The sequence below is a fragment of the Crinia signifera genome, chromosome 2 (assembly GCF_055691185.1).
Source record: "Crinia signifera chromosome 2, ASM5569118v1, whole genome shotgun sequence".
Lineage (NCBI taxonomy): Eukaryota > Metazoa > Chordata > Amphibia > Anura > Myobatrachidae > Crinia > Crinia signifera.
The window spans coordinates 167,799,318-167,823,589 of record NC_139218.1 but is presented as its reverse complement, the minus strand read 5'-3'; the positions used below and the strand labels follow the sequence as shown (position 1 = coordinate 167,823,589).

Below are 24,272 nucleotides of genomic sequence, written 5' to 3'. Positions count from 1 at the left end.
CTGAGGAGCTCTGTTTTGCGAGACCAGGACTGCAGTGACAGGCTCCTCTGCCGTTTTTGTCCTCCACAGGCCTCTGTGCTTGCTATGACAGGCACCAGTGGGCTGCCTGTCATGCAGGGCCACATGACAAAACAAACAAAAGGCACGCAGGGTAAATGTATGAAGCTTGGAGAAGTAGTATCTATCCCCATAAAGAATGTTATGTGCAAGGTGATAATGCACCAGACAATCAGCTCCAATGAGTAAATTGACATTTATGAGCAGATTGGCTGAAGCATTATCACCTTGCACATAACATTCTTTATGGGGATAGTTACCACTTCTCCAAACTTCATACATTTACTAGTCAGTATGCTGCCCACAGCCAGTTGGCCCAGCAGGTATCTTCCTAATGAAGTCGAAGCCCAATCCGCCCTTGCATTGTAGCAACGAGTGAGCGCCTTAGTAAAGAAGAGAAGGAAAGTGTGTTATACAGAGGGAAAGATGAAGTTTATTATAGAGATGTAGTGTAAGTTATACAGAGGGAGAGATGGATAGAGAAAGTTATACAGATAGAGATGTGGGTAAGGGAAGTTTCTATCACTGCGTCAAACCCAATATAATTGGGATACTGTCATTGGGTCACCAGCATGATGGTCGATAAGCATTAGGTCAACATGCATTTAGGTCAACATGGGTTAGGTTGACAGGGTCATTAGTTCAACTTGGGGTTGTTTACTTCTTTTTGAGCCAACATGTCCCGACAGGTGGTATGTCATGCCCTACCATGCATTATAAAATAATGTGCCCGATGGGGCGTGGTGCTACATTTCGGTGTCCATGTCGACATGACATGTGCCGACAGGCGGTATTTCACTACCATGGTGGGGTAGGTATATTACTGTCACAAGCCTTCACATACTCAGTTCTACCACCAGTTCCTTCACTCACATTTACATCATTTGAAGTTCACTCTATTGGGGTGTTTTCCCCTTTCTCTGCATGTTGCTGCTATCTATCGCCCACCTGTGCTTCCCAAACAGCAATTTCTTGAAGATTCTCTACCTGGCTCCCCCATTTCTTATCCTCTGGCATCTCCACTATCATCCTGGGTGACTTCAATATTGCTATTGACAGTCCACCATCTTTGCTTGCTTCCAAACTCTGCTTCCAAACTCCTCTCTCTAACCTCCTCTCTCTGCCTCTCCCAGTGGTCCTAAGACTCTACTCATGAGGAAGGCCACTGCCTTGACCTTGTTTTCACCAGGTGTGCTCAGTCTCTGATTTTACTTACACTCCCTTCCCTCTCTCTGATCACAATCTCATTACCCTCTCGCTCTCCTCATTACCCCAAGCTTACTGACACTGAAATCATGCAAGCCTACTCTATCCCACAGAAATACTAATGCGATTCATTTTCCACAATTTTCCACCTCCCTGCAACAACAGCTCTCACTGATTTCTACATTTACCTCTCCTGACTCTGCTGTTTCCCACCTCTACCAGACTCTTGAAACAGCCCTTGATGAAGTGGCTCCAGCTTCTCATTACACCCCACGTAGGCTTAGATACCAACCGTGGCACTCCAAAACAACAAGACAACTACGAAATCAGTCACGTAAAGTAGAACGCCAAGGGCGTGAATCTCATAATATGGCTGATTTCCTCACATATATGACTAACTACCACTCCTACTGCAATGCCTTGGACACTGCCAAACAAACATACTATCAATCTCTCATCTCTTCTCATGCCACCAACCCTAAGCGAATTTTTAACACCTTTAAGTCTCTTCTGTACCCTCCTCCCTCCTCCCCCACCGGCTACCATCAGTGCACAAGAACTTGCCTCCTACTTTAAGGACAAGTTTGATAACACCCAAAATGAAATGGTATGCTCTTCCTCAACCTCTAACCGCTTTTTTCCCCTGCTGAACCCTCTGGCACTTTCTCTTCATTTGAGCCCACAAATGATAAGGAAGTATCCGCACTCTTCTTATCCACCTAATCTACTACCTCTCCTCTTGATCCTTTACCTGCACAAGTCACTATAAATCTATCTCACTATAAATCTATTCCAACCTTAACTAAAATCTGCAATCTCTCTCTTGCTACAGGAACTTTTCCTTCTCTGCTCAAACATGCAGTGATTACTCCCATTCTGAAAAAAAAAACACAATTCTGACCCTCTCTCTCTAACTACCATCTTATCTCTCAGCTCCCATGCCTCTCCAAGCTACTGGAGAGACTTGTCTACTCTTGCCTCACACACTTTCTTAACTCTCACACCCTATTAGACCCACTTCAGTCAGGCTTTCGCTCTCAACACTCCACTGAGACAGCACTGACTAAAGTGGTGAATGATCTGGTAACTGGTAAGTCTAAAGGCCATTACTCACTACTTATTCTTCTTTATCTTTCTGCTGCGTTTGACACTGTGGATAACACTTTTTTCACTACACTTCCTTAATGATACAGCTCCTTCCTTAATGATACAGCCCTTTCCTGGTTCTCATCTTACCTATCTGATCACTCTTTCAGTGTTCGCTTCTCTGACTCTAAATCATCTTCACTACCTCTTTCAGTTGGAGTTCCGCAAGGCTCAGTCTTAGGTCCTCTGCTTTTCTCAATCTATACTTCCTCTCTTGGCAAACTAATCAGCTCTTTTGGATTTCAGTATCACTTAAATGCAGATGATACTCAAATCTATCTATCAACTCCAGAGTTGTCACCAGTGGTTTTGGGCCGAGTCTCTGAATGTCTCTCTGCCATATGATCTTTGATGTCTTCTTGCCAACTCAAACCCAATATTTCCAAAACGGAATTACTTATATTCCCACCAACAAAAAATAGTTACCATCTGGATATCTCCATAACTGTTGACAACTCGACAATCTCCCCTACCCCACAAGCTTGTTGCCTAGGGGTCATCCTCAACTCTGAACTGTCCTTCCCCACATTCAAACTGTCTCCAAATCATGTTACATGCATCTAAAAAACATATCCAAAATACGACCGTATCTCTCACAAGACACTACTAAATCTCTTATCCATGCACTCATTACTGTATATCCTGCATTGATTATTGCAATAGTCTCCTAACTGGTCTTCCCAAGAACAGACTCTCGCCACTGCAATCAATTTTAAATGCTGCTGGTAGGCTGATCTTCCTAGCAAGATGCTCATCATCTGCTGATCCGCTCTGCCAGTCCCTCCATTGGTTGCCTGTATCTTACCGTATTCAATATAAAACACTTATACTCGCATATAAAGCTATTAACTTTACTGCACCAGCATATATCTCTTTACTTATCACAAAATATGTCCTATCTCGACCACTACACTCTGCACAAGATCTGCGTCTCTCTTCTGCATGGATCACTAGCTCCAATCCACTATTACAGGACCAGGGCCGGTGCTAGGGGGTTCGGCGCCCTCCTGCAAACTATACATTTCGCCCACCCAAACTTTACAAAGGGAGGGGTGTGACCACACAATAGTACTCCCACTCCAAATTACACCACACAGTAGCACAATCTTATTCACCTAACACAGCACCAGTGCCATAACTAGGCATTTTGGTGCCATGTTTAAAAAAACAGAGAGAGTGCGAACCGAAGGTGCACAGAAAAATGTAGAAGCGTGGCTTCATGGGGAATTGGCGTGGTCACATAAAAGTACGAATAACACCATAATCCCCATAACACATTATGCTTCACACCTCAAAGCACATTACACATTATACCACACACAGTAATGCAGATTATTCGTTATGCCACACATCATGATGCCCCTTACACAATATGCAGCACACCATAATGCCCATTACACATTATGCCACACACCATAATTCCCCTTACACATTATGTCATGCACTATGATGCCCATATGACATGGACACACATTATGCTACACATAATGCCCTCAGTACTCCTGCATATGCCCACATTTGTAGCGTTGCTTATTCATAACGCCCACACCACTTGCAAAAAGTAGTTGCTCTGCTTATACATTATGCCTACACCAGTTGCCAACAGTAGTAGCACTGATAAACCATATGCCCACATCAGTTGCCGACATTAGTAGAGCTACCTTTACACATGCTCACACCAGTTGCCAACATTAGTAGCACTGTGTAACCATATGCCCACACCAGTTGCCAACAGTAGTAGCACTGCTAAACCATATGCCCACATCAGTTGCCGACATTAGTAGAGCTACCTATACACATGCTCACACCAGTTGCCAACATTAGTAGCACTGTGTAACCATATGCCCACACCAGTTGCCGACATTAGTAGTACTGCCTATACATATATGCTCACATCAGTTGGTGACATTAGTAGTGCTGCCTATGCATGTGCCCACACCAGTTGCCGCCATAAGTAGCACTGCCTATACAAGTGCCCACACCAGTTGCCGACATTAGTAGCACTGTGTAACCATAAACCAACACCAGTTGACGACATAAGTAGCGCTGCCTATACATGTGGCCAAACCAGTTGCCTATATTAGTAGCGCTGCCTATACACGTGCCTACACCAGTTTCCGACATTAGTAGTGCTGCCTATACAAGTTCCCACACCAGTTGCCTACATTAGTAGCGCTGCCTAAACACGTGCCCACACCAGTTTCCAACATTAGAAGCGCTGCCTATACAAGTGCCCACACCAGTTGCCAACATTAGTAGCGCTGCCTATACAAGTGCCCACACCAGTTGCCAACATAAGTAGCGCTGCCTTTACAAGTGCCAACACCAGTTGCCGACATTAGTAGCGCTGTCCACACACATGCTCACACCAGTTGCTGACATTAGTAGCACTGCCTAAACACATGCTCACACCAGTGCTGACATTAATACACTCACACTTTACACTCGTGGCAGTTCATCCTCTCCTGTTTACTTGTATCTTCAGTCAGTCTTGCTCCCTTGTAGCCCCTTCTGGTCAGAGTAGCCATTCCCCCTTCACCCAAGTGCCTCCTTTTGGTCCCTGACGATGACCAGATGATTAGGAGCCGGGAGGGAGCACTGTGCTGTTATGCAGTGTTACAGGCGCAGCAGCCGGCAGCTACCGAGGACAGCAGAGTATGTACAGCAGGGAGAGCGCCTCTTCTGCGCCGGGTGGTGGCAGAATAAAATAGTGTGCCGAGCGCAGAGAGGCACCATGCCTGAAGCATGGCGCTTGGACGCGGTGGTACATTTCAGTGTCCATGTCGACACAATATGTGCTGACAGACGGTGTTTCATGCCCTACCATTCACTAGGGCGTGGTGGGAGAATAAAATAGCGAGCCATGTGAGGGGACGCGGTGCTAAATTTTAGTGTTCATGTTGACTGTGTTGTCATTCCGGCAAGAAGAAGAAAAAAAAAACATGTTGACCTTACCCATGTCGACCTTATGACCCTGTCGACCTAAAGTCATGTTGACATTCCAGCATGTTGACCTATATGAAAATAAATATAGATAAACTATATTAATAAGGCGCTTGGTATGGGTGTGCTTGTCCAGAAGCAGCAATCCAGTAAAAAGGAGGAGTCACCTCCAATACAGTATACACAAGAAAAAAAGGGGGACGGTTGGATGCGCTAATAAACACTTATAACATTATAATTGTATGGAAAGAAAACCTGGTCTGGTGTGAGAAAGGGGAATATACAATTTAATATGTAAAACAGTAAAAAAACAGTAAATACACAATATTAAAATTCAATTTGGACAGGAGGTTAATAGTCACCCATTTTGATGTTCTTATGCCAGTCCTTGAAAGGAAACCCCAAAGGGTACTTTTTGTATGGTAGTCCAAGGAACACGAGATTTGTAATCCAATTAGTTGGTAATCTTAGGAAGAGTGGGGATATTCTGGTGCTTCCACAAAGAATTGCCGGGTCTTTAGGAGGTGGCGTACCTCCAAGAAATTCTGTGTGCCACGGATGGTGGTGGTATGACCAGTCCACTTTGTTCTCCCAATAGAGCTTGTAGTGAACCACTTAGGAGTGGGGTTCCTTGGATGAATCAAGTGTATAGATGAAACAGACACTGGCAAGGGTTTTTACTGGCAAGGGTTAGGTTAACCATAGGTCCTTTTGAGGTAATCACCAACGCGTTTCGCTGGCTACAGCAGCTTTTTCAAGGCCTCTCTCTCACTTTCTAAACTCTCACCCTATTACATTTGGCCCAATGAGTCCAAAAAGTCCTAGGAAGCTTTGGCCTTTAAGGGGGACCTTTTATTTGGTTCCCAGTGAAAAGCCATAATCAAACAGGCTACAGGTGGGAAAAGTACCTTTCTACCCACACCAGCCACTAAGCAAAACTCCTTTCGCTCGGCCTTTCGTCCCTTCTCTAGAGGAGGTGCATCCTTTAAGGGTCAATCCTACAGAGGAAAGTTTCAGGTTGGAAAGGGAAAGGCCCCAAAATCCCGCTTTGGTGCTTTCAATAAGAAACAAGGCGCCAAAGGTGAGTAGAAACCCTCAGCATGACAACCAGGAGGCTCCCCTATCTGTCCTCAGAGTGGGGGGGTCGCATCCTGCAGTACCGGGACACTTGGACTTTATTGGAACAGGATCCTTGGGTCCTGGACGTAGTTTCTCATGGTTTACTGGATAAACTTGAGAGGTTTAATCACCAAGAAGGTTCTTACCTACACCATTGCCCAAAGAGACACGTCTCAGAAGGGCCCTTTTGGGGGCGGCACAGTCTCTTCAAGAAAAAGGAGTGGTGGTCCCGGTTTTGTGGGAGGAGAGAAAGAAGGGGTCTTTTCTTAGTACCCAAGCCAGAAGGAGCATTCAGACCAATTCTAAATCTGAAGTAATTAAATCTACACTTATGGGTGGATCATTTCAAAATGGAGTCCTTGAGGTCGGTTATGCTGAGCCTGGACCAAGGGGAGTTTCTAGTGTCAATGGATATTCAGGATGCATATTTACACGTCCCTATTTGTGCGGAGCATCAGTCTTTGCTGCGTTTCGCAATAGGAGACTTACACTTCCAGTTTCAGGCTTTACCCTTTGGGCTGGCGACGGCCCCGAGGGTGTTTACAAAGATCATGTCAGTAATGACAGCCGCTCTCAGATTAAAAGGAATAGTGGCAATTTCTTATTTGGGCGATCTTTTGTTCAAAGCAGAGTCCGCAAAAAAATTACAACAGGACCTGACAAAGGTTATTCAATTTTTACAGAGTCACGGCTGGGTACTGAACTTTCAGAAGTCTCACCTGGGCCCTTCTCAGAGAATTCAGTTCCTGGGAGTCATATTAGACACACACTCGAGTGTTCCTTCCGGAACAGGGACCTTCATCTGGTTGAGACAATACTGGAATTACCAGATCCGTCAGTTTGGAAATGCTTGAAGTTGCTAGGCAAGATGGTGGCGACATTCGAGACACTTCAATACGCCAGGTTCCATTCTCGAGTCTTTCAGTTGAACATATTGGCTTGTTGGTCGGGAAATCCAAAGACCATGAAGACAGAGAAAGTGAAGTTGACATCAGAAATGAGGTCTTCGTTGAAGTGGTGGACGGAGGTGGACTCTCTCCAGTGGGGCTGGTCGGTTCAGATGTGTGATTGGCTGGTGGTTACCACCGATGCCAGTCTCAGGGTCTGGGGAGCTGTAGTGCTGGATTTGAGACTTCAAGGCCTGTGGTCCAGAGAAGAATCAGCTCTCCCGATTAAATGTTTTGGAACTTCGGGCAGTCTGGAAGACACTGTCCCAGGCGGAATACAGGATAAAGGGTTTGCCTATCCGAATCCAGTCGGACAATGCCACGGCGGTGGCATACTTGAAATATCAAGGGGGCACATGCAGCAGGATGGCAATGCTGGAGGTGTTGCAGATATTGCTATGGGCAGAAAGGAATGTTCCGGCTTTGTCAGCAGTGTTCATTCCGGGAGTACAGATTGTGGAAACAGATTTCCCGAGCAGAGAGGAGCTTCTGGAAGGGGAATGGGCGTAGCATACACAGGTGTTCCATGAAAATCAAGTACCCAGATTATTTTCCAGGACCAGGGACCCACTGGCTGCAGCAGTGGATGCTATGATGGTACCTTGGAAAGGACAGCTGGCATCTTTCCCCCTTTCCCTATGATTGCCTGGGTGCTGAAGAAGGTCAAATCCCAGAGGATTTGTGTCATAATAATATCACCGGATTGGCCAAGGAGATCTTGGTACTCCAGCATTCGGAGATTGTCAATAGAGTCGTGGTGTCTACCTCTGCGGACAGATCTACTAAGACCAGGTCCGTTCTTTCATCAGGACAAAGCTCGGCTAACTTTGACGGTCTGGCTATTGAAACTGCCATTTTAAAGAACAAAGGGTTCTCAGAGGCCGTGATAAATACCATGATTAAGGCAAGGAAGCCGGTGTCTTCGGCAAACTACAGATGGAGCCGGCCTTAACTTTGCAGGGCTTGCATTTCTATCGCCAGCCCCATCAGCGGCCGGCTTCCGCCAGGGGCGCACGCGAGAAGCTCGCGCGCCCCGTGGCAACGGACCTTGTCTCGGGTCCCTGCCTCCCCCGGTGCCCCTCGCTGCCCCGCCGTCCCCCCTAACCCTGCCCATCTCCCTGAAGCGGAGACAGCCAGGGACCCGCATCACCACCGTCGAGAGACTGGGACGCGCGTGTGTGTGAGACGCATCCCAGTCTCTCTCGCCGGCGCTCACCAGCGCAAGGGGTCTGGTGAGCGCTGGCCAAAGATGAAACATGCTCCATCTGTATTAGAGAGTTTGGAAAACATACATTCGATGGTGTGAGCGTCAAAAGGTTCACACTGCTAGATTCAATTGAATTTTTACAGGATGGTTTTGAGCCTTCAATGAACCTGAAGGTTCAGGTTTCGGCTTTATCTATTTTCTTTCAGAAAAGAGTGGCGATAATTCCTGAGGTACAGACTTTTCTACAGCGGGTCACTAGGTGAAAACCTCCTTTTCAAACAACCTGTTGCACCATGGGATTTGTCTTTGGTGCTGGCAGTTCTTCAGAAACCTCCGTTTGAACCGTTAAGGTTGGCTGACCTAAAATTTCTTACTTGGAAATTAACCTTTATGTTAGCTATTTCCTCAGCTAAGCGGGTTTCAGAGTTCGGAGCATTATCTTGTAAGCCTCCATTCCTGATTTTTCATGCTGATAGGGCTGTGCTACAAACAGTTCCAACGTTTTTGCCTAAAGTGGTTTCTGCTTTTCATTTAAACCAGGATATTGTTCTTCCAGTGTTTAGCCCCCCCGGAGGGGACCAGGAAGAGGGACAAATTAAAGAATTTGGATGTTGTTATCGCTTTGCGCATTTATGTGGACAGAGTTAAGGAACAAAACAGATTCCTTTGTGTGTTGTATGAGGTACACAAAAAAAGGCTAGCCTGCTTCAAAGCAGACTATTGCTAGGTGGCTGAGATCAGTGATTGCCTTGGCATATACAAAATTTGGTAGGCCAGTGCCTTCCAGGATAAACGCTCATACCACCAGGTCGGTCACTGCTTCTTGGGTGGTGCGCCATGGGGCTATGGCTGAGCAAGTATGCAGGGCTGCCACTTGGTCATCTGTTCACACTTTCACCAAATTCTACAGGTTCCATGAGTTTGCATCATTTGCGCGAGCAGTGATGAGAACTGCAAACCTGAGCGTACCCTCCCAAAGGTCCGGCTCTTGAATGTCCCAATGTGAGCTGTGTCACCAGGACAATTGAAAGAGAAAAAGGGATTTTTGTAAGAACTTACCATTAGAATCCCTTTCTCTGATATTGTCCTGGTGACACAGCGATCTCTCCCTTACGCTCAGTAAGTATTGCCGTTTTCATGATATATCATGTTGTAATGGTTATGTTAATTGATTGTACAAAAAAGGGGGGAAGGACTAGCAATCGCACAGGAAGTTAAATCTAATCGACAACTGACCCCTCAATGAATATAGTATTGTAAATTCACGTATCTGGCTGAGGGTGTGCTACCACGGGACATCAGTTTATACTAGACATTAAGGACAGAAAGATATGCCACTATGTGGTGCACCAAAGAAGAGTTCTTGTTAAAATGTAACCTTTATTATAATTGGTTAAAAATAGCGAATTAAAAGGACACAAAACATGAAAACACACATAAACGTTTTTTTAAAAAGGATATAAATTATCCTTGCAACGTGGGACCCCACACTCCTTGTATATGTTTATTACTGTAATCGGATTGTATGATCAGTCTAGTATTTTGTTTAAGTTAACCAAGTATTCATAAGTATACGGCGGTGTGGTGAGCTGATGGGACTTCACATGAGTCACCTTGTTCCCTTTCACATAAAAGGTGAATCTTGCGGGTACTGGTGCAGAGACAGGTAGGAGTAGTATCCTGCACATGACAGTAAGAGAGTCAAATGTAGTAAAAAAAACAACTAAAAAAAAAACTGTGTATTTGGTGACATACAACAATTACAACGTTGGAGGTGCCTCGTTAGTGTGAATATATAGATAGTAGGTTTCACCACTATGGATAGCGTATGCACCAGAGATTGCTGTGCTTTGGTGGCAGCAGTCTTTGTGCAAAATATTCACACGTTATACGGCATTCCGACACTGCCGCTCACCCCCGAGTGTCCCGGGGCACGGTGCGCTCAGTAATGACACACCGTCCCACAGATGCAGGACAAGGAGGCAGCGGTCTTGCGCTCACGGCTTACAGGGTGCACAACACAGCCAACGGGCTGCGAGTTAAACGCACCGCTCGGTATTGGTAAACTTAAACTAAACATATCAAAATCAATACATTTCAATAGGGGTGGGGGAGTGGGGGTAGCCCACGAAGTGTACGGTCGGCGTACGCTTCGCTAATGAGCTTCGTCAGGACAAAGCTCTTATCTGTGGGACGGCGTGTCATTACTGAGCGCACCGTGCCCCGGGACACTCGGGGGTGAGCGGCAGTGTCGGAACGCCATATAACGTGTGAATATTTTGCACAGAGAGCTGCTGCCACCAAAGCACAGCAATCTCTGGTGCATACGCTATCCATAGTGGTGAAACCTACTATCTATATATTCACACTAACGATGCGCCACCTAATGCACCCTCAGTGAGTCTAATCCACTGTTCTATTACCAGGGCTGCACCAGTACCCGCTAGATTCACCTTTTATGTGAAAGGGAACAAGGTGACTCATGTGAAGTCCCATCAGCTCACCACACCGCCGTATACTTAGATTACTTGTTTAACTTAAACAAAATACTAGACTGATCATAAAATCCGATTACAGTAATAAACATATACAAGGAGTGTGGGGTCCCACGTTGCAAGGATAATTTATATCCTTTTTTTTAAAACGTTTATGTGTGTTTTCATGTTTTGTGTCCTTTTATTTCGCTATTTTTAACCAATTATAATGAAGGTTACATTTTAACAAGAACTCTTCTTTGGTGCACCACATAGTGGCATATCTTTCTGTCCTTAATGTCTGTTAATTGATTGTGCATGTAATATGTTCAGGCGTTGTACTGAGTGAATGTATTCCAGTGAGCTTTGGAAGTTGAACTGAGGATGATGGAATGCAGAGGGAGGAGCCTACCTCTCAAAGCTTTTAGCATAGGTGCATGGCTCCTTCAGACCCTTCTACATCCCAATGTGAGCTGTGTCACTAGGACAATATCGGAGTAAGGGATTCCAATGGTAGGTTCTTACAAAATTCCCTTTTTTCAGTGCTTCACAAATGTTCATTTTGTGTTACTTTGTGCACTCAATACTATATGCATATTACTTGAATGTATATGTGCTTGTAAACCAACTCCTCAGGGAGGTTAAGGCTGTACTGGTCCCCTCAGTATCTCTGAGTACTCACCCACAGGCTTAAAGCTATAAACACAGTGTTAAATGCTCACACATAGTTTCTATACACTTCACACTGATTTATATCTGTATTTCACTGTGTATTCTGTGTGTTTGTGGGAAGGTTACAGTCTCCAGCATGGTGAGAAAGATAACCTGTGATCTGCAGCACAACGTTTGTGCCTGGATCCACTTCACAATTTACTTTTGAGAAAAGCATGTCCCCACAACTCAGTCTGAGTAGCGTGCTACATAGAACAACCACAACAACAGGTTAATGGGACACTGCAGTCAGACTCCCAGGAGCCTGCATGGGCCTCTGGTATTAAAACATTGTTGCAAACTGTGTCCTCACAGCTGGCTGCAAATACTGTGAAGACCAAGCAGGTGCTGCAGGATTTATCAGTCCTGTCAGCAAGGGTGGTTAACATTACTTCCGCCCCGGGCAAATCACGCAAGCGCGCCTCTGCCGCTATGTTGCCTGACTCTGATACAGATTCACAGGACAACGGTGAGGATGAGGAGCCATTACAGGACTCTCACTCTTCCCTGCGTGGCCCAGGATCTCTCATCATAAAAGAGAGGTGTTGGATCCCCCTTCTGGTACAGAAGAGGGGGACACAAACTTTTTCTGTTTGTTTACAGAGAAAGCATAGTTTGCTTTCCTGGGAAGGCTGTCTTAGAGGACACGATTAAGGAAGCCTGGAATCAGCCGGAAAAGTGTTTTCTGTTTTCCAAAAGGTTTAATCCGCCTTTCCCTTTGACCCAGTCGGTAGGAAAGTGTGGGAGGAGCCACCAGTAATGGATACTTCGATATCCAGGTTGTCCAGAAAGGTGAAGCTCCCTATCCCAGGGTCTGCCTCGCTAAAGGATAGCTCTGATGAAAAGCTGGATAACACCTTGTACGCCAATACACGGCAAGTGGCGTGTCTCAGAAGCCAGTCCTCGCCAGCTGCTGGATGGCAAAGCAATACACTGCTAAAGTGCTGCGTGATGCTCAAAAAGAGCTGGGAGCCATTAACGCCCACACCTTTGCCATGGCGGGGTTGGGATGCACCTGTGGTTACGCCAGTGGGTAGCAGACGCTGACTCCAAGAATAGCGTAAGAAAACCTTCCCTTTAAATGGGAGAAGCTGTTCGGCAGTGAGTTAAATTACCTAATTTTCAGGACAACAGCAGGAAAATCCACATTTCTGCCAGCAATGTCCATGCAGATCAGACGCCCTTTCTCTGGGTAGTCATATCAGCCATGTCAGCCTTTTTGGCCTTCCAGGCCTAAGCAGTGGACAAGAGATGCTTCCTCTGCTGTCGGAGGTGGCCGGGGTATGTTCAGAAAGGCTGCAGCCCCAGTGTCACAGGACCGTGCTCCTGGTACATCCACCTCGAAGCCGTCCGAATGACTCGGGGGTCCCTTCATGAGTGCGAAGTGGGGGTTCAGCTGGCGCATTTCGGTAACTAGTGGGATTCCTCTCGCCTAGATTCTTAGGTGAGGGGTCTTAGTTCCAATGGCTACAGGCTAGAGTTTGGAGGACCTCCCCCTTACAGGTTCTTCCAGTCAGGCTTACCAGCAGCTGCGGAAGATCAGGTAATTTTGCGTCAAGCAATTCACAGACTGGAAAAATCACTGGTCATTGTACCAGTCCCAGTGGAGGAACAGGGCTGGGGTTATTAATCCAACCTGTTCATAGTACCAAAACCGGATGGTTTGGTACGACCCATACTAAATTTAAAAAAACTCAAACCTTTCCTAAAGGTGTACAAGTTCAGAATAGAATCTCTGAGGGCGGTCATAGCAAGCCTGGAGGAGGGAGAATTCCTCACATCATTGGATGTGAAGGATGCCTATCTTTTCTACTAGAAAGGAATCTAGGACGCGAGAGCACAAGTTAAGATTAGATGAAAAAAAGATTTTGTTCATCTGGAAGAAAAAATTTCTTTACAGTCAGAGCAGTCAAACTTTGGAACTCTCTTCCTGGAAAATTGGTGTCGGCAGACACTATAAATATGTTTAAAATAAGGTTGGATAAACATTTATTGGTTAAAAACATCCATGGGTACGAATAAGTAACATAATCTGTCTTAAAAAATATCAGAACATACTATACAACAAGGGATAAGCTACAGTACTATAAACATAGGTTGAGCTAGATGGACGCAAGTCTTTATTCAGCCTCACCTACTATGTAACTATGTAAGCAGGACGGAGATTCGGGATCCAGGAATTGATCCTCCTAATAACGGACGGAAGTCTGTTAGGATTGGGAGCGGTGACTCAGGGGAGGTCCTTTCACGGCTGTTGGACATTGTAGGAGTTAACACATCAATGTCCTAGAATTAAGAGCCGTGTACTATGCGATACTATAGGCTCAAACGCTCATTGAAGATTGGGTGATTCAAGTACAATCCGACAATGCGACAATAGTGGCGTATGTCAAGAAATTGCCAGGGAGGAACAAAAAGCAGGTCATACATGAGGGAGGCTTCCAAGGTTCTATTGTGGGCAGAGATGCTGCGGTGGACGTGATTTTTAATTGTCAGGGAAAAGGCTAAAAAAAGCCCTGAAATTGCGTCGGTCGCGTCCATCGCATACCTTAAGTTAAGGTATGCGATCACCTGCGACGGGCGCCGTGCTAGGAAATAAGTACCGAAAATTTGTATTTTTCCCTCAATTCTGTAACTCGCAAACTCACATTGATCAAGTTGTATATTTTCCATAGGAAAATATCTACTGTAGATGCAAGATTTAAACTCTCTATCCCCCTCCCCCTGTCCAGGGGACACAAAGGCGTGGACTGAAGCCCGTGGCTATCCCTGGGCAGTGGGTGCTGAGATTATAGCAATACACTTACAGTTTTGAAATAATATTGTCTATTACAAGAGGATTACAAACCCCCCCCCCCCCCCCCCCCCGTCATGGCAGTTGTTGGAAAACCACAAGTACCAGCATGCAGAGCATTAATGGTCCCCCTGTAATAAAACATGAGCAGGACCCATTCACCACAAACAATATGGGTGAGATTTAATAGGATGAGAGATTCAGAAAGTGAGAGATGTGGTAAGAAATCTCCATTTTTTTTAAGGCGCCAATCATTCACACTTCAAATCAAACTGGTCTTGCAGTGTGATTGCTCCTTTAAAAAATCTCTCACTTTCTGAATCTCTCATCCTATTAAATTTCACCCTACAACTTTATCACACTTCACACTCACACTTGCCTACAGCCCCTGACACCACTCACATCTCCTTGTAGCATCCATGATACCTGTAAAAAAAAAAAAAATCCATACGCCCCTCTCACGAATGTAGATCAGGTCATCTTCATTCCATGTAGTCATCCAAGCATTTAAAAAAAAAAAACCACTGCGCCATGCACATACCTCCCAACTGTCACGATTACAGCGGGACAGTCCCGATTTTCGGGTCCTGTCCCGCTGTCCCACCCGCGGCAGGCATTGTCCCGCTGTGGGGGGTGGCAGTTGGGAGACCCCCCAATCTAATAGAATAGACGCTATGCGCACAGCGTCTATTCTCGTATGAAAATGAGGTTGCGGCTAATTAGCATAAGCCGCACCCTCATTTGCATACGTCCGCCCCCTTTTTGGGCGCTCGCGCAGCGAGTGTCCCTATTTCATCAGCACAGAAGTTGGGAGGTATGCATGCAGGACTGAGGAGCAGTATGTGTGTCCACATGCAAATCCTGCACGCATTTGCGTACTCTGTCATTATAAGACAAGCCAACCGATTTGGGGCCATTTCAGAAGAAACTGCCCCCTGACTGGCTGTGAGTGGGCAGACTGTCAAGTATTTTCACACTGGGTATGTTTTGAGATGCTGTTGGGATGTTCTGAAGTGCTTGGAGGTACAAGGGCTGCTGTGAGATGTATTTTTCCCAACATCTGGCGCTATGGGCAGTGTTGGACTAGGGCATAAAGGCCCCACTGGGGAATGATGTTATAAGGGCCCACTTTAGGGTTGTGGCCAGCCTCCAGACGTGGGGTGGCCAGCTTCCACAGACGTTTGGCAAACCTTTGGAGTAAATAGTATAGTAAATACTGCTTGTGCATGCATGATAATGTACCACATTAGTGACAGCAATCCACTGTAGAAGATTGTGACCCCATATTGTCAGGGTCCAAAATATGGATATTGAATAATACATAAAAATATGTGTATGGTGTATTTTGGAGGTGTATAAATATTGAAAACATTACTGTTTACAGTGTTATAATATCTACCAAACATTAGACAAGATACATGACCTCTGTTGTTAGGATTTTGTACACTCCGTTACTGTACATGGTTATGCTGTTATTATGAACTTCTTTCATGGCTTGATTATTAATTATCCCTCATGAGGGAGCAAAATATAACCAGAACTTTTCACAGAAAATGTTGTGAAATAGTTGGTACTTGTTGGAAAATGCATGTGGAACAAACCCCCTCCATTATAATGAGGTGGTATTGCCCTTGGTAAAAGGACTGTCCCATTCTCCCTACAGTTGGGGGAGAGACTTTGGATTGAACTTATTGTACCCCAGGTAAATAGTTAAATAAAGTTGTGGTACATTCAAACTGAATGTATAAAAGGGGGAGCAGGAGAGAGTGAGGGGGGAATTCTTCTGATGATTGAGGAGAGTAGAAGTATGCAGCTCTGCAGATAGGAGAATGGACCTGTGAGGGAGAAAAGACAATTACCAGAGGCTCCATGTGATGGCAGCTTCTACAGCTGACCAGACGCTGACAGGTGACATCTGGGAGGAGATTGGGCGGAGACCTAAAAATTTAGAACGGGGATTGGTGAGTGCTATCAAAACCCCTGCATCACCCATAGCTACACAGGGAAAGAAGTGTGGACTGACAGATGATATATGACACCTCTCTGCAACTGCCTTACAGCAAGGGAAAGAGTGCTACTACTCTAAAGGCCCCCATACACTAGGGCGACTTGTCCTTAGGACAAGTCGCCCCCGACTTCCCCCTGAGCTTCCCCGGCTGCTCCCCGGGGGAGCTTGATTAGATTGGCACTTGATGTGCCATTTATTACATGTGATAAATCGTCTCGATTTATCACTTGTAAAAAACCCGGGGAGCAGGGGGGGGGGTACAGAGCAGGGGGGGCTGGGGACGCTGCGGGGGACACAGGCGGCATAGAGCCGGGCAGAGGGAGCCAGGAGCTGTCAGTGCTAGAAAAAAAAGCCTATACAATGAATGGGCAGCCTGTGATTGGCTGAGCGCTCTCTCAGCCAATTGCTGACTGGCTGAGAGAGCGCTCAGCCAATCACAGGCCGCCCATTCATTGTATGGGCTTTTTTTTTTTAATTCAGTACTGACAGCTCCCGGCCCCCCCTGCCCGGCTCTATGCCGCCTGCTCCCTTCACCGCCGCGCCGCCCCACTAGGTCCCAAGTCGGGTGGTCGGACGTGCAGCAGGTCCGACCAACCGACGCAGATCCGTATTGATCCATTGTATTTGTGTATAAAGAGAGCAGCTAATTATATCTCAGCAGCAGAGAAATTGGGAATGACAGACTAAAGGGTTAATCTGTATACAGGGAAAATTTGAGAAAGTACAGAAGTCCTATTTGTAAGGAGCACAAAGTGATAAGATATAGAGATAAAGGATACCACTGTGGGTTGTTATACAGAAAGACTACACTACAGATGATCTTGGGGAAAACCTTTCCAGAGACTGCGGATAAATTACACCAGGAATAAAAAAGATGTATTTAATAATAGACAGCTGCATACAGTAGATCTTTGGGAACCTAACAGTGCAGTATTACTAGCAGGAAACAAAAATGTATCCATAGTGCATTATTAACGTTTTCACTTCAAACAGCTGACTGACACTTTTTGGACTGGAAAAGTGTCTGACATTGTTATTACACTAGTATCAGCTGATAGTGTTTCATTAACAGAACATAATTCTCTCTAGCCTCTAAGAGAATATACGGGTATGGGTGAAAACCGGACCAGGACAAAACCCCCGGACCGCCGGACCGGACATCAAACTCTGCATTTTGTAGCTTGTAGCCTCCGGTCTGGGGGGTGTCCTGTCCGGGGGTGTCCTGTCTGGGGGGGCTGCCTGTCACACCTGTCACCAGGTAGAGGAGGAGGGGTAGAATAAAGCCTCCTTGTATGGTCCGGGCATGTAGCAAAAACCGGACCACACGTGGAGGCTGTAATCTCCCCTCCCCCCGGACAAGACACCCCCCGGACCGGACCCTACAAGCTCCGGACTTCAGATTTTGATGTCCTGTCCGGCGGTCCGGAGTGTAGTCCGGGTCCGGTTTTTACATAGTCCCAGAATATACTCCTTTCTGTATACAGCAGCAACAGTTCATTCAAACCAATACAGTAGAACTATATAACATTGAATACAAGTGTGGATTGCTTAATAACACAAATTCCATTCAGGAAAGTACAGCCTGTTAGGAAAGAACAGATCCTCCATAGCGGGAACTAATTTCTTCAATCCTTCAGTACATATCTTGGTATTAATTCACTTGCATGTGACGTATAATATGTTTATTTGTTTCAGCCGACTAAAGGTGCCCACACACTAGAAAGATCTGCGATCATAAGATGTGCGCATAAATTAGCCTTCAAATCTTTTGCCTGTCCTGGACAAAATATTTCAGGCAAGCGCACATTTTTCCAAAGATTTTTCTTAAGATCCCGTGTGCGTTCCTATGGATCTTTTGTTAAATCTTCTGATCTTTCATGCAGCACGTAAGATCAGAAGATTTAGCAAAAGATCCATGGGAGCGCGCATCGGACCGAAATCGTCCGATTTTCGTCCGATTATCGGTAAACATCTGATGATATATCGGCCGATTTATCGAAAATCGGCCAAAAAATCATTCTAATGTGTGGGCACCTTAAGGTAGGCTTGTATAATCTTTTTACTTGAAGAAGGCATCCCAGAAATGTTACTGAACACGACTACACGTCTTAAGTTCCAGTCAAATAAAATTGGTTGTGATGATTTATGCAATTTCACCTATTTTTGTTGTGTCAAATAATATTATAGTTATGCAAATAACTTGTTAACTTTATTGGTTACTGGATATTTGGATATTTCCCCAAGCTCGCCCTCATAAAAATATATACATATCTATATAACCTATCTTTATACCACCAAAGCTTGGGGTGGAGGCACATAAACTCGCTTATACATACTCAGTGCTGAAGACAGCGTTACAAGATACATTATACTGCATAGAGCTATGGGAGATGAAATTACACAGGGCGGGGGGGGGGGGGGGGGGGGTGGTGGTGTCACACAGACACACACATTTCTATACTTACCCTACTGCAGAACACCAGACTTTTATAGGAAAAGCCCTGTGCCGTGGGGTTTTTCAAATCTTGACCAGGAAATTGAATTCCTCCCATAGGATTGATTTTAATAGGTCTCTTCCTGTGTGGACCATGGGCCTGATTCAGACCTGTTCGCTAGGCTACAAATGTTCTCAGCCTAGCGGACAGGTAATCGACACCCCATGCACTTTGTTCTATGTAATAACTGGATTTGTGATTGAGGCGTCAAGGTTAAACTTTTGGACACACTGCCCTAGTTTGTATAAAGCTTCAGATATGTCTGCGTAGTGGATGACATATCTGAAGATCCAATTCTCTTTAGATTTCCCTTGAACTCTCCCAGAAATCTGTTCTGACCCTGGGCTAATTTTCACTATATTCACTTCAGATACATTTGATCAGATCTATCTGATGCAGACACATTGCATCAGATTGATCTGATGCACCCATGCTACATCAGATGTATCTGATGCAATATTTAAATATAAAAGGCTAGTAGGCTGGGCTACTATTTCCATTAAGAAATATACCACCAACCCCCTGCGGTGCTGATTCCGGGAGCCCTGGCAAAGAGCATGTACCCCCCCATGGTGGGCAAGAAACCCCTGGCAAGGAGCATGTAACCCCAGGCAATGGGCAGGAAACCTATGGCAAGGAGCATGAAACACCTTGCAAGGAGCATGTAACCCTAGGTAATGAGCAAGAAACCTCTGTCAAGGCGCATAAAACACTTGGCAAGTGTAAGCAGCACTGCAGGGGGCATGATTCATTTAAGAAACACCCCAATCTGTGTGAGAGGAAGCAGGACCCCGGGCGGCCGCTGACGGGAGCATGACCCTGGGCGGCCGCAGACAAGAGCAGTACCTGGGAGGAATGCAGGACCCAGGGTGGGCATGGACAGTCACCGAGCAAACATCCACCCACCAGTGCGGGCGTGGGGCGGCGGCGGGTAGTTGCGCCCATGGGAATGCCCAGCATTTCATGGGTGTTCCCATGAAAACGCTGGGCGTTCCCATTCTTATGAGCATTCCCATGCCAGTGTGGCCATGACGAGAGGGGGAGCTGACATCACCGGATTTCAGCTGTATACTCTGTTCCTGTGGAAGGTGTACACGTATCTAAGGTTACTATTGAATTATGTGGGTGTCACCCCATAGGCTGCGAATTGATGTCTTGCCAAAACATCCATGCACAGCCGTGCGGGCATCCCGGTGTGCGAGGGGGGTGATCGGTCTGGCCGGCTTTTAATCCACACGCAATGCTGCGAAATTCGCAGCATTGATTGTAGACCAGAATAACCCCCTCAGTCCATTAGGGTTTGTTCCCTTTGAATACTGTATGACTACCTTTAAGCCTTAGGGCCTAATTCAGACTTTACGCTGCTGAGTGGATTAGGAGCATCTGGCCATCAGGTAAACAATGCCCTGCTATAGTGAAATCTCCTTGCGAATTAATGTGCACGCTGTGTATGGCTAGCTTAGAATTTGCTGCCGAGCAAAAGTGAGCACTCACCATTGAATGCTTTTTCGGCTGGACGTCACTCATTCCAAGCTAGGAGTAGCCAGAGACTTATTTTGCTGCTGCAATGAATAAAGGCATATCTGGTCTGGAGTTGACATCACATTCCCTCCCCTATGACGCTTGGGCATTTTTTGGTCATGTGTAGTGTATTTCTTAACATTCCCACTTAACGGCCAGTTACAAATCCCATATTCCTACTTCCTGCCAATAACCTTAGCGAATAATAGCCAGCGAATATACCGTATTTGCCGGCGTATAAGACGACTTGGCGTATAAGACGACCCCCAACATTTCCACTCAAAATCTAGAGTTTGTTATATAGACTACCCCCTCTTCCACACACCTTCCACACTCCAAGTCACCAGCAGCAGTACCAGTATGCTGGTATGCTGAGTGATGGGTTTTGCTGGGGCAGGACTGCCCCAGCAAACCCACCACATAAAGCTGTAAGCCCCCCTCACTTCCCTGCAGTGCTGCCGCTGTCCCCCCTGCCTAAGAACCAAGGGTTACACTTTTATACATGTCATACACTCTCTTTGGGCCCCCCCCCCCCTTCTTATGCATACCGTGATACTTCAAATGTCTTTTTAGAGACATGTCAGTGCCGCCGCTGTCGTCCTTGCCTAAGCCCCAAGGTTTACACCTTTATACATGTCATACACTCTCCTCGGCGCCCCCCCCCCCCCTTCTTATGCATACCTTGATACTTGAAATGTCAGTACTTATGTATTATCTGGACTCCCATGTTAAATGCACCCCATTTTTTCATACCCCTACTATCCAACTATGCATGGAGTTGATTTTATATAGTGTGGCGAGCGCAGCGAGCCACCGTGCCCGAAGCGAGCCCCGCGAGGGGACGCGGTCTCATAAGAAAAACGGGAGTCCAGATATTACATAAGTTCCGAAATGTCTTTTTAGAGACATGTCAGTGCCGCCGCTGTCCTCCTTGCCTGAGCACTTCCGATTCCCCCCCGAGCCTACCGCCGACGTCACTGCAGAATGTGACCGGCGGTTAGGCAAGGACGACAGCGGCGGCACTGACATGTCTCTAAAATGACATTTCAAGTATCAAGGTATGCATAAGACGGGGGGGGGGGGGCAGAGGAGAGTGTATGACTTGAATAAAGGTGTAAACCTTGGGGCTATATGTACTGACCACGAAGCTATATGTACAAGATGACCCCCCACTTGGAGGCATGTTTTCCAGGGGGAAAAAGTCGTCTTATACGGTAAAATACGGTAAAAGTAGCAGTATTCCTTCACTAGCAGGCATCGTGCATGCATATTGCAACCAATAAGCATGTGCAGTGTATCAATAATCGCCCGCTGTACAAATTCACACAGCAGCGACCAAGACTTCATAACTATGGGTAGCTATGGCCCTTTGAGCTAGTGAGTATGGAATTGTAAGGGACAAAATAATGGTTACCATCAAATATGTGTTTATGAAATTGAAATACCCACCATGTCTAGCAGTCAGAAGAAGCCTAACCCTAACCATCCCATCATACTTATGATCAGGATGCTGGCAATAGGGATTCTGGCATCAGTATTTGGACTGTTGGTATTGCGACCTCCATTATGCAAAACGGATCCTGGATGCTGGACAATGATTATTGCCTAAGTATAATTAAATCAGTCTCAACAAAATAAATATGCTTCCTCAACAACACAAAGGGCCTTATTCTGGTTCACTCTTAGAGGCAAATTCTTTCTCAAATGGACAAAACCATGTTCACTGCAGGTGGGGTAGATGTTACTTGTGCAACTAGAATTAGATTCGGTGGGGTTTTTCTTCAAAGTGAGATCTATATTGCAGTGTAGAAATAAAGCAGTCAGTATTTTCCCTGCACAGAAACAAAATAACTCACCCAAATCTAAATCTCTCTGCACATGTTACATTTGCCCCCCCCCCCTGCACTGCACATGGTTTTGTCCATTTGAGAAAGAATTTGCCTCTGAGAGTGAACCAGAATAAGGCCCAAAGTTTTCAGCATGTGATAAGTGATCTAGGAATAGTTAATGCCAAATCATAGCACCAGTATTAACTTGTGCTTTTAAGTGCCCATGACATGAAAACCAATGAAAGACATGCTATACCAACCAGACGTTTTATTTATTTTCAATGATTAAAAATATAAGTTCCCAAAGAGAGAAAAAATTATGTTGTTTGCAGTATATATTCTGTTTTTTTTAACATCTATAGTTTAGAATGCCAAACAAGTAATACAAGTATTACAAAATATTGTATTTGGCATTAATGTAAGAGTTAAGAATTGTAGAATAAAGAATACATTTTGGAGGATACATTAATGTCATGAATGTAGTTGCAAAAATGTATTTCAACTGTAAACCTAATTTATATATTTTGAGATTATTGAGTAATATATTACTCAATATTCTCAAAATATATAAAATAGGTTTATAGTTTCATATATGAATTCATATATTTTTTTCTTTTCTTTTATCTTTTTATTTTGTTAATAGAGTGTTGCACCTTATTTTAACCTGTAAATACAACTGTGTTAATTTGACTGTAGAAAATATGTGGTCAAAACTAGATTAGAAATGTTCAAAAGTATAGAATATTTTGTACACATCTGTTTGGCAATAAAACAGGCCAGGCTAGTATTTCAATTGCACTTTTGTTTTACCTGTACCATTCAATGTAATGGATATTTTTCATTGTATTGGTAAAGTATGTTCCTAGTACAGCATATGAATAGAGTTTAGATGTTTATTTTGTTTTGTCTTTGTTTTCAGGTTTACCAATATAATGGTATCTTCAAGCTAATCAACCTTTTGCAGAGCTCCAATCAGAATGTGCAGCAGGCTGCAGCTGGTGCTCTAAGAAATCTGGTATTTAGAAATAACCCAAATAAAATTGAGACAAGCCGGCATGGAGGTGTTCGAGAGGCAGTCAATCTTTTGAGGAGGACACCCAGTCAGGAAGCCCAGAAACAACTAACAGGTCAGCAATTTGTAATAAATTAATTTTTTAATAAATCGTGGGGGCTTTTTATGGTTAGAAAGCACATATACATATACTGTACATGTGCAATAATGCTGCAATACAGTGATCTAAAATCTAAAGCCCCATACACACTAGCCGATTTCTCTTTCAATGGTCCTGGTGACACAGCTTCACATTGGGATGTAGGAGGGTCCGCAGGAGCCAGGCACCTATCCTAAAGCTTTTGGAGGGTAGGCTCCTCCCCTACTGCATCCCAGACTCCTCAGTTCGTGTTAGGTGCCCACTGGAGTGGGTGCTATTCTAAAGGGCTGCCGGCGCAGCCGAAGGAGTAGAGTTAGTTAGGGTTTTTATTATTTTATTAACTTTTACACTAGCTAGGTAGGCACAGTGTGAGGATTCTCATTAGTGAATCTTTGCACTGCTAGCGCAGCAGGAGCTGACAGAAGCGCGTCCTGTCAGCTCGCTGTCCACAGAGGAGACGCTGTCGGGCCTCCCTGTGCAGCACTTACAGCTTCTTTTAAGAAGCTGCCTGGGCTCCGGAGCGCTCTGAAACCGGCTTCACGCTAGGTGGGGATCATGGGGGACAGGCGCTCCGTGATGGCGGCGGCCATTTTCTGCGGAGCTTACACACTGAGCTCCTGATATGAGAGGACAGCAGTGTTGTTACAGGCATGTTCCGAGTGGT

At 45.3% G+C, this 24,272-nt stretch overlaps 1 protein-coding gene across 2 annotated transcripts in view; it reads left to right on the top strand.

Annotated features, from left to right (window-relative positions):
• PKP1 (plakophilin 1) overlaps positions 1–24,272 on the top strand; it is a 168,622-nt gene that overhangs the window by 105,063 nt on the left and 39,287 nt on the right. For both annotated transcript variants that reach the window (XM_083173187.1, XM_083173188.1), the window contains one exon: positions 23,377–23,584. In XM_083173187.1, the coding sequence (XP_083029313.1) occupies positions 23,377–23,584 (208 nt within the window). The remainder of the gene's footprint in view (positions 1–23,376; positions 23,585–24,272) is intronic.